Source organism: Salvelinus alpinus, chromosome 7 (assembly GCF_045679555.1).
Source record: "Salvelinus alpinus chromosome 7, SLU_Salpinus.1, whole genome shotgun sequence".
Classification (NCBI taxonomy): domain Eukaryota; kingdom Metazoa; phylum Chordata; class Actinopteri; order Salmoniformes; family Salmonidae; genus Salvelinus; species Salvelinus alpinus.
Genome location: NC_092092.1, coordinates 13,983,353 through 13,995,568, shown reverse-complemented (window position 1 = coordinate 13,995,568; position 12,216 = coordinate 13,983,353). Strand labels below are relative to the sequence as shown.

Sequence of the window (12,216 nt, the reverse complement as noted above, 5' to 3'; positions counted from 1 at the left end):
ATAAAATACACCAAAAAAATTCAATATATATATATACGTTCGACGTCAACTTGACATAATCCTTCTAGACATGACCCGTCACGGGCGCTGAAGGGAGAGAAAGGGGGAGGGGGAGCTGACAGCAAACCAGCAGAGGGGCGTATTAAAAACACTGCGCGCTGGGACAGAAAACAGCCTGTATAGCATGCCCATAGTATAGGAGTGTGGACTGACCGCCGTGTGGTTTACACCATTTGGACACGGTGAGGAACGGGACGCACTTGGAGCTTGGATTGGATTGGATAGCTGCTGGTTTTATGCTGCGCAGAACTCAGCCCAGAATTACCACCACCAGGCCTATATTCGCGACTAATGGTCGTGGTTGAAAAGGAGAACTATTAAAACTAGAAAGGATCTTTTGGGGTTGGCTGGTGTACGAAAAGGTAGCCACACCAGCAAGTTCATTCTCTGCGCAAATTCAAAATGACAATTTTTGGATAGAGGATAGCCTATGTAATGCATAAGGGATCATTTGTGTCCGAACCATCAACACCAAGGAGTGCGGCATACCACAGATGAGAGGGAGGGAGAAGGGAACGAGAAGGTTTGATTCTAAAGTTGAGCCAAAGTATTCGTGTAAACAGTGGAGAATGCAGTGGGGGAAACACGGGTCTGGAACTGGGCTGCACGTTTCTTGATCGTGGAGAGGACTCCATCTGGAGTGCAACAGGCAATAGCCTACATGACTAAAACATCCGAAATTGTACTTTTCCCATGGGTAGTGTTATAACAGTCGCCCTGGCAGCATTTGGATAATTAACCTTGGAGATCCATGCCAGCATAGAAGGAGCATAGTTCAAGGGGATTCCACAGGAAACCTTGCTGAATGGACTTTTAACTTTGGTTTAACGTTATCCCGTTTTTACACATCGAATCCGGACTCACTTTTTTGGCACATTAGAAGAACGCTCTCCACCGAGGCTGGTCTGATGTAATTCATAATAAACAAAATCAACCTAACATAACCACCTGATCCCAAACAAACTTGTGGCAGGTTTTATTTTTCTTGAATACTCTATTCTACGTCCTATCCCCCCCCCCCCTTCCGAACCTCGAAGTGGATCCGAAGTGGTGTTGCGGCTCCTCGCCCGCAGCGGGTCCGGAGCTTGGAGCGTCTGCAGCGGGAGGAGCTGGCGGCGGACCCCCTGTCACACCGCAGGTAACCAAGACGGATCGGGTGAAAAAGATGGTTCGATTGGTGGCAGAACTCTTGTTGCTTTTAGGACTTGTACTTCTTACCTTACACATCACGGTGTTACGGAGCAGCCCGCTGCACCACGGGAATTTAACTTTGAGCCAGGATCAGCAGGATACTGTGATTGCAGAGGTGAGTGCTATTTATTTTTCTATTCTTTCGGGAAACCTGCAGTGCAGTATACGTTGCAGGGACTCTTTTTTAGGCTATTGAGTTTAGGGTTAGGGCTCAATATCAAAATGGGGAATTAAGCCTGTATTCTATGGGATCCACAGTCCTTTCCGGGAAATGTTTCTGTAACACATTGGGTCTGAAATGGAAAGTGAAAAGGGTCTATTTTAAATGACCACAGAGTTGGATAACAGACATGATATATTATGGATGAACACATTCCCAGAGGGTTATTCTGAGTCCTTGGGGTTTATGATATACAGCCCCCATACTCAACTGTCTGATCGGATCCAGACCCAGAACGGTGTCATAACCGCAAATAAATATCTATACAGTAGCAGTCAAAAGTGTCAAACACCTACTCATTCAAGGGTTTTTCGTTATTTTTACTATTTTCTACATTGAAGAATAATATGTGTTATTTCACATTGATGTCTTCACTATTATTCTACAATGTAGAAAATAGTAAAAATAAAGAAAAACCCTGGAATGAGTTGGTGTTTTGACACTCTTGACTGCTACTGTATATCTCTTTTTTTTTTTTTAAACTTGTTCGGGCTTCGACCCCCGGTATCAATATAAACACACAGAAGACATGGAAGAATACGCAGAAAAGCGGGAAATTATCTTTGAAAACGGTTTGATTTTCTCTCTGCCGACAAGAGGTGTTTGAACATTTTGAGGTCGCATGGGTTGCGAGGTCAGGGTTTGTTACTACAGCGGTAAATTACATTATCCTTCCAGATCTTTGCCACCTAGGAAATGTGTGGGACCAGAGACCTTCTCAAATAGCACTTGAGTACCCCTGATATACAGTATAAAGAGACAGTCCATTCATAGAGTCTCAGTCCCCTGGGAGAGGCTGGGAGTAAGAGGTGAAATGGTAGACACACACACACAATAGTCTCCCCTAGGAGAGGCTGGTAGTAAGAGGTGAAATGGCACACACACACACACACACACACACACACACACACACACACACACACACACACACACACACACACACACACACACACACACACACACACACACACACACAATAGTCTCCCCTGGGAGGCTGGGAGTAAGAGGTGAAACGTAAGATGGAGAGAGGGGTCACAGGGGTCATAGTCCATTCACCTTCATCATAGCTGGGGGTTCCATGGGGATTCCATGCCCTAGCTGCAGGCACTACTCTGTCATCACAGCCTCATCACGGTCACCCTAGTCTCCTCCTTGGGGACGGGGAGAGCGGTCAGGTCAGCGCTGGAGGTACCCTCCGTTCACACCACATCCCGATGGTGTGGCCTGATTGGCTTTCTGGCTTCACATGACTTCTATAGTCACCTTTGTTGGAGCCCTTCTGTTGGAAAGCTCTCTCTCCCACACCGCACTGTTGCTGCCTTTTATTTAAACCCACTGTTATACTGCAGCTTTACAGGCAAAATAAAACCTCTCTTTTTGTCTCCCCCATTTTAACTCAAATCCATCTCATTTAATCCCCTTTGATGACTGGAAATGTGTCTTGTTTGTTCAGGCCCTTGTCTCCACCTGTTTTAACCAGGTCAGTATTATTATTATTACCGTAGACATATTTAGGACTTCCCACCATCAGAATCACTTGAACTGATGTTCACCAATGGACCCGACCCTGTTCTAGAATTAGAATTAGATGCATTCTAAATTCAGTCATTCTAGTTCTATGGTTCGAGCTGCACATCTAAAATAGCCACAGCACACAGGACACAGTACACAGGACAGAGGACACAGCACACAGGACACAGGGCGGCTACTTTGACGAATCTCAAATATAAAATATATTTTGATTTGTTTAACACTTCTTTTTTTTTGGTTACTACATAATTCCATATGGTATGTCCAAACTTTTTACTGGTACTGTATATAAATATCTTTGAAAATACCATATTAGTACAGATGTAGGGTCTTAATTTGATCACTCTTTTATTGATTACAATTTTCCTGCACAGGAGGACATGCAAACTAAGTTTAAGGTTTAAAAAGGCTTCTAAAATTAATAAGTTCCACTAACATTTCTGACTTGATTTTCTATAACGTATTATGTACAGTGGCTTGCGAAACTATTCACCCCCCTTGGCATTTTTCCCATTTTGTTGCCTTACAACCTGGAATTAAAATAGATTTTTTGGGGGGGGGGTTTGTATCATTTGATTTACACAACATGCCTACCACTTTGAAGATGCAATATATTTTTTATTGTGAAACAAACAAAAAATAAGACAAAAAATTTGAAAACTTGAGCGTGCATAACTATTCACCGCCCCAAAGTCAATACTTTGTAGAGCCACCTTCTGCAGCAATTATAGCTGCAAGTCTCTTGGGGTATGTCTCTATAAGCTTGGCACATCTAGCCACTGGGATTTCTGCTCTTTCTTCAAGGCAAATCTGCTCCAGCTACTTCAAGTTGGATGGGTTCCGCTGGTGTACAGCAATCTTTAAGTCATACCATAGATTCTCAATTAGATTGAGGTCGGGGCTTTGACTAGGCCATTCCAAGACATTTAAATGTTTCCCCTTAATTAAACCACTCAAGTGTTGCTTTAGCAGTATGCTTAGGGTCATTGTCCTGCTGGAAGGCGAACCTCCGTCCCAGTCTCAAATGTGAAACAGGTTTCCCTCAAGAATTTCCCTGTATTTAGCGCCATCCATCATTCCTTAAATTCTGACCAGTTTCCCAGTCCCTGCCGATGGAAATAGTGGGGATAGTGTTCTCGGGGTGATGAGATGTGTTGGGTTTACGCCAGACATAGCATTTCCCTTGATGGCCAATAAGCTCTATTTTAGTCTCATCTGACCAGAGTACCTTCTTCCATATGTTTGTGGAGTCTCCCACATGCCTTGTGGCGAACATCAAACGTCTTTGCTTATTTTTTCTTTAAGCAACAGCTTTTTTTCTGGCCACTCTTCCGTAAAGCCCTGCTCTGTGGAGTGTACCAGATCCACTTCTAGAACAATGAAATACCACAGGACAGGACTAGGATAGAGAACAGGTTGGGAATAGCCATGTCACAGGTACTGGCCCTGTGGGCTCTAGCTGATATGTTGTGAGAAAAGAGGTGGGCCTAGCTTGTGGAGGGGGATCAATCTGATGTAGCTAAGTGGTCCTCTATAGTGGGGACCGAGGTAAAGATAGATCTAAAGGGGGAGGCCAGGGCCCGTATCCACAAAGCGTTTCAGAGGATCTGTTTATATCTAATCTTGTTCATTCTGTTCATTCTGATCTAAATGTCAGAACCTCTACTCTGAGACCCTTCATACAGGCCCTGGTCTCTGTGGGGGGCCAGGTGTACTCTGAGACTCTTCATACAGGCCCTGGTCTCTATGGGGGGCCAGGTGTAGAAATTACAGGACAACTGAGAATAAGAGATATGGCTCTCTCTGTTGGTTTTAGGAAGGTTAAACTGACTGCCCTAAATAAATACAGTCAGCTCTAAAAGTATTGGGGACAGTGACATTTTTCTTGTTGTTTTGGCTCTGTATTCCAGCACTTTGGATTTGAAATGGTACAATGACTATGAGGTTAAAGTGCAGAGTGTCAGCTTTAATTCGAGGGTATTTCTATCCATATCGGGTGAACAATTTAGAAATTACAGCACTTTTTGTACATAGTTCCCCTATTTTAGGGGACCAATAGTTTTGGAACAAATTCACTTGTGTATTAAAGTAGTAAACAGTTAAATATTTGGTCCCATAATCCTAGCACACAATGATTATGTCCTAGCACAGTATGCATAGTCACTTCGCCCCCACCTACATGTACAGATTACCTCTACTAGCCTGTACCCCAGCACACCGACTCTGTACCGGTACCCGCTGTATATAGCCTCCACATTGACCCTGTACCGGTACCCCCTGTATATAGCCTCCACATTGACTCTGTACCGTAACACCCTGTATATAGCCTCCACATTGACTCTGTACCGGTGCCCCCTGTATATAGCCTCCACATTGACTCTGTACCGGTACACCCTGTATATAGCCTCCACATTGACTCTGTACCGGTACCCCCCTGTATATAGCCTCCACATTGACTCTGTACCGGTACCCCCTGTATATAGCCTCCACATTGACTCTGTACCGGTACCCCCTGTATATAGCCTCCACATTGACTCTGTACCGGTACACCCTGTATATAGCCTCCACATTGACTCTGTACCGGTACCCCCCTGTATATAGCCTCCACATTGACTCTGTACCGGTACCCCCTGTATATAGCCTCCACATTGACTCTGTACCGGTACCCCCTGTATATAGCCTCCACATTGACTCTGTACCGGTACCCCCTGTATATAGCCTCCACATTGACTCTGTACCGGTACCCCCTGTATATAGCCTCCACATTGACTCTGTACCAGTACCCCCTGTATATAGCCTCCACATTGACTCTGTACCATAACCCCCTGTATATAGCCTCCACATTGACTCTGTACCGGTACCCCCTGTATATAGCCTCCACATTGACTCTGTACCGGTACCCCCTGTATATAGCCTCCACATTGACTCTGTACCGTAACACCCTGTATATAGCCTCCACATTGACTCTGTACCGGTACCCCCTGTATATAGCCTCCACATTGACTCTGTACCGGTACCCCCCTGTATATAGCCTCCACATTGACTCTGTACCGGTACCCCCTGTATATAGCCTCCACATTGACTCTGTACCGGTACCCCCTGTATATAGCCTCCACATTGACTCTGTACCGGTACCCCCTGTATATAGCCTCCACATTGACTCTGTACCGGTACCCCCTGTATATAGCCTCCACATTGACTCTGTACCAGTACCCCCTGTATATAGCCTCCACATGGACTCTGTACCATAACCCCCTGTATATAGCCTCCACATTGACTCTGTACCGGTACCCCCTGTATATAGCCTCCACATTGACTCTGTACCGGTACCCCCTGTATATAGCCTCCACATTGACTCTGTACCGTAACACCCTGTATATAGCCTCCACATTGACTCTGTACCGGTACCCCCTGTATATAGCCTCCACATTGACTCTGTACCGGTACCCCCTGTATATAGCCTCCACATTGACTCTGTACCGGTACCCCCTGTATATAACCTCCACATTGACTCTGTACCGGTACCCCCTGTATATAGCCTCCACATTGACTCTGTACCGGTACCCCCTGTATATAGCCTCCACATTGACTCTGTACCGGTACCCCCTGTATATAGCCTCCACATTGACTCTGTACCGGTACCCCCTGTATATAGCCTCCACATTGACTCTGTACCGGTACCCCCTGTATATAGCCTCCACACCGACTCGGTACCGGTACCCCCTGTATATAGCCTCCACATTGACTCTGTACCGGTACCCCCTGTATATAGCCTCCACATTGACTCTGTACCGTAACACCCTGTATATAGCCTCCACATTGACTCTGTACCGGTACCCCCTGTATATAGCCTCCACATTGACTCTGTACCGGTACCACCTGTATATAGTCTCCACATTGACTCGGTACCGGTACCCCCCTGTATATAGCCTCCACACTGACTCGGTACCGTAACACCCTGTATATAGCCTCCACATTGACTCTGTACCGGTACCCCCTGTATATAGCCTCCACATTGACTCTGTACCGGTACCCCCTGTATATAACCTCCACATTGACTCTGTACCGGTACCCCCTGTATATAGCCTCCACATTGACTCTGTACCGGTACCCCCTGTATATAGCCTCCACATTGACTCTGTACCGGTACCCCCTGTATATAGCCTCCACATTGACTCTGTACCGGTACCCCCTGTATATAGCCTCCACATTGACTCTGTACCAGTACCCCCTGTATATAGCCTCCACATTGACTCTGTACCATAACCCCCTGTATATAGCCTCCACATTGACTCTGTACCGGTACCCCCTGTATATAGCCTCCACATTGACTCTGTACCGGTACCCCCTGTATATAGCCTCCACATTGACTCTGTACCGTAACACCCTGTATATAGCCTCCACATTGACTCTGTACCGGTACCCCCTGTATATAGCCTCCACATTGACTCTGTACCGGTACCCCCTGTATATAGCCTCCACATTGACTCTGTACCGGTACCCCCTGTATATAACCTCCACATTGACTCTGTACCGGTACCCCCTGTATATAGCCTCCACATTGACTCTGTACCGGTACCCCCTGTATATAGCCTCCACATTGACTCTGTACCGGTACCCCCTGTATATAGCCTCCACATTGACTCTGTACCGGTACCCCCTGTATATAGCCTCCACATTGACTCTGTACCGGTACCCCCCTGTATATAGCCTCCACATTGACTCTGTACCGGTACCCCCTGTATATAGCCTCCACATTGACTCTGTACCGGTACCCCCTGTATATAGCCTCCACATTGACTCTGTACCGGTACCCCCTGTATATAGCCTCCACATTGACTCTGTACCAGTACCCCCTGTATATAGCCTCCACATTGACTCTGTACCATAACCCCCTGTATATAGCCTCCACATTGACTCTGTACCGGTACCCCCTGTATATAGCCTCCACATTGACTCTGTACCGGTACCCCCTGTATATAGCTTCCACATTGACTCTGTACCGTAACACCCTGTATATAGCCTCCACATTGACTCTGTACCGGTACCCCCTGTATATAGCCTCCACATTGACTCTGTACCGGTACCCCCTGTATATAGCCTCCACATTGACTCTGTACCGGTACCCCCTGTATATAGCCTCCACATTGACTCTGTACCGGTACCCCCTGTATATAGCCTCCACATTGACTCTGTACCGTAACACCCTGTATATAGCCTCCACATTGACTCTGTACCGGTACCCCCTGTATATAGCCTCCACATTGACTCTGTACCGGTACCCCCTGTATATAGCCTCCACATTGACTCTGTACCGGTACCCCCTGTATATAACCTCCACATTGACTCTGTACCGGTACCCCCTGTATATAGCCTCCACATTGACTCTGTACCGGTACCCCCTGTATATAGCCTCCACATTGACTCTGTACCGGTACCCCCTGTATATAGCCTCCACATTGACTCTGTACCGGTACCCCCTGTATATAGCCTCCACATTGACTCTGTACCGGTACCCCCCTGTATATAGCCTCCACATTGACTCTGTACCGGTACCCCCTGTATATAGCCTCCACATTGACTCTGTACCGGTACCCCCTGTATATAGCCTCCACATTGACTCTGTACCGGTACCCCCTGTATATAGCCTCCACATTGACTCTGTACCGGTACCCCCTGTATATAGCCTCCACATTGACTCTGTACCAGTACCCCCTGTATATAGCCTCCACATTGACTCTGTACCATAACCCCCTGTATATAGCCTCCACATTGACTCTGTACCGGTACCCCCTGTATATAGCCTCCACATTGACTCTGTACCGGTACCCCCTGTATATAGCCTCCACATTGACTCTGTACCGTAACACCCTGTATATAGCCTCCACATTGACTCTGTACCGGTACCCCCTGTATATAACCTCCACATTGACTCTGTACCGGTACCCCCTGTATATAGCCTCCACATTGACTCTGTACCGGTACCCCCTGTATATAGCCTCCACATTGACTCTGTACCGGTACCCCCTGTATATAGCCTCCACATTGACTCTGTACCGGTACCCCCTGTATATAGCCTCCACATTGACTCTGTACCGGTAACCCCCTGTATATAGCCTCCACACCGACTCGGTACCGGTACCCCCTGTATATAGCCTCCACATTGACTCTGTACCGGTACCCCCTGTATATAGCCTCCACATTGACTCTGTACCGGTAACCCCCTGTATATAGCCTCCACATTGACTCTGTACCGGTACCCCCTGTATATAGCCTCCACATTGACTCTGTACCGGTACCCCCTGTATATAGCCTCCACATTGACTCTGTACCGGTACCCCCTGTATATAGCCTCCACATTGACTCTGTACCGGTACCCCCTGTATATAGCCTCCACATTGACTCTGTACCGGTACCCCCTGTATATAGCCTCCACATTGACTCTGTACCGGTACCCCCTGTATATAGCCTCCACATTGACTCTGTACCGGTACCCCCTGTATATAGCCTCCACATTGACTCTGTACCGGTACCCCCTGTATATAGCCTCCACACCGACTCGGTACCGGTACCCCCTGTATATAGCCTCCACATTGACTCTGTACCGGTACCCCCTGTATATAGCCTCCACATTGACTCTGTACCGTAACACCCTGTATATAGCCTCCACATTGACTCTGTACCGGTACCCCCTGTATATAGCCTCCACATTGACTCTGTACCGGTACCACCTGTATATAGTCTCCACATTGACTCGGTACCGGTACCCCCCTGTATATAGCCTCCACACTGACTCGGTACCGTAACACCCTGTATATAGCCTCCACATTGACTCGGTACCGGTACCCCCTGTATATAGCCTCCACATTGACTCTGTACCGGTACCCCCTGTATATAACCTCCACATTGACTCTGTACCGGTACCCCCTGTATATAGCCTCCACATTTACTCTGTACCGGTACCCCCTGTATATAGCCTCCACATTGACTCTGTACCGGTACCCCCTGTATATAGCCTCCACATTGACTCTGTACCGGTACCCCCTGTATATAGCCTCCACATTGACTCTGTACCGGTACCCCCTGTATATAGCCTCCACATTGACTCTGTACCATAACCCCCTGTATATAGCCTCCACATTGACTCTGTACCGGTACCCCCTGTATATAGCCTCCACATTGACTCTGTACCGGTACCCCCTGTATATAGCCTCCACATTGACTCTGTACCGTAACACCCTGTATATAGCCTCCACATTGACTCTGTACCGGTACCCCCTGTATATAGCCTCCACATTGACTCTGTACCGGTACCCCCTGTATATAGCCTCCACATTGACTCTGTACCGGTACCCCCTGTATATAACCTCCACATTGACTCTGTACCGGTACCCCCTGTATATAGCCTCCACATTGACTCTGTACCGGTACCCCCTGTATATAGCCTCCACATTGACTCTGTACCGGTACCCCCTGTATATAGCCTCCACATTGACTCTGTACCGGTACCCCCTGTATATAGCCTCCACATTGACTCTGTACCGGTACCCCCCTGTATATAGCCTCCACATTGACTCTGTACCGGTACCCCCTGTATATAGCCTCCACATTGACTCTGTACCGGTACCCCCTGTATATAGCCTCCACATTGACTCTGTACCGGTACCCCCTGTATATAGCCTCCACATTGACTCTGTACCAGTACCCCCTGTATATAGCCTCCACATTGACTCTGTACCATAACCCCCTGTATATAGCCTCCACATTGACTCTGTACCGGTACCCCCTGTATATAGCCTCCACATTGACTCTGTACCGGTACCCCCTGTATATAGCCTCCACATTGACTCTGTACCGTAACACCCTGTATATAGCCTCCACATTGACTCTGTACCGGTACCCCCTGTATATAGCCTCCACATTGACTCTGTACCGGTACCCCCTGTATATAGCCTCCACATTGACTCTGTACCGGTACCCCCTGTATATAGCCTCCACATTGACTCTGTACCGGTACCCCCTGTATATAGCCTCCACATTGACTCTGTACCGTAACACCCTGTATATAGCCTCCACATTGACTCTGTACCGGTACCCCCTGTATATAGCCTCCACATTGACTCTGTACCGGTACCCCCTGTATATAGCCTCCACATTGACTCTGTACCGGTACCCCCTGTATATAACCTCCACATTGACTCTGTACCGGTACCCCCTGTATATAGCCTCCACATTGACTCTGTACCGGTACCCCCTGTATATAGCCTCCACATTGACTCTGTACCGGTACCCCCTGTATATAGCCTCCACATTGACTCTGTACCGGTACCCCCCTGTATATAGCCTCCACATTGACTCTGTACCGGTACCCCCTGTATATAGCCTCCACATTGACTCTGTACCGGTACCCCCTGTATATAGCCTCCACATTGACTCTGTACCGGTACCCCCTGTATATAGCCTCCACATTGACTCTGTACCGGTACCCCCTGTATATAGCCTCCACATTGACTCTGTACCAGTACCCCCTGTATATAGCCTCCACATTGACTCTGTACCATAACCCCCTGTATATAGCCTCCACATTGACTCTGTACCGGTACCCCCTGTATATAGCCTCCACATTGACTCTGTACCGGTACCCCCTGTATATAGCCTCCACATTGACTCTGTACCGTAACACCCTGTATATAGCCTCCACATTGACTCTGTACCGGTACCCCCTGTATATAACCTCCACATTGACTCTGTACCGGTACCCCCTGTATATAGCCTCCACATTGACTCTGTACCGGTACCCCCTGTATATAGCCTCCACATTGACTCTGTACCGGTACCCCCTGTATATAGCCTCCACATTGACTCTGTACCGGTACCCCCTGTATATAGCCTCCACATTGACTCTGTACCGGTACCCCCTGTATATAGCCTCCACACCGACTCGGTACCGGTACCCCCTGTATATAGCCTCCACATTGACTCTGTACCGGTACCCCCTGTATATAGCCTCCACATTGACTCTGTACCGGTACCCCCTGTATATAACCTCCACATTGACTCTGTACCGGTACCCCCTGTATATAGCCTCCACATTGACTCTGTACCGGTACCCCCTGTATATAGCCTCCACATTGACTCTGTACCGGTACCCCCTGTATATAGCCTCCACATTGACTCTGTACCGGTACCCCCTGTATATAGCCTCCACACCGACT

The 12,216-nt window shown here is 47.7% G+C and overlaps 1 protein-coding gene across 1 annotated transcript in view; it reads left to right on the top strand.

The window, feature by feature from the left end:
• The first annotated feature begins 207 nt into the window (after positions 1-207).
• Positions 208-12,216, top strand: part of LOC139580496 (isthmin-1-like) — a 39,810-nt gene continuing 27,801 nt past the window's right edge. Inside the window, exon 1 of the mRNA XM_071409240.1 lies at positions 208-1,366. Within this exon, the coding sequence (XP_071265341.1) occupies positions 1,226-1,366 (141 nt within the window). The 5' untranslated portion in view covers positions 208-1,225. The remainder of the gene's footprint in view (positions 1,367-12,216) is intronic.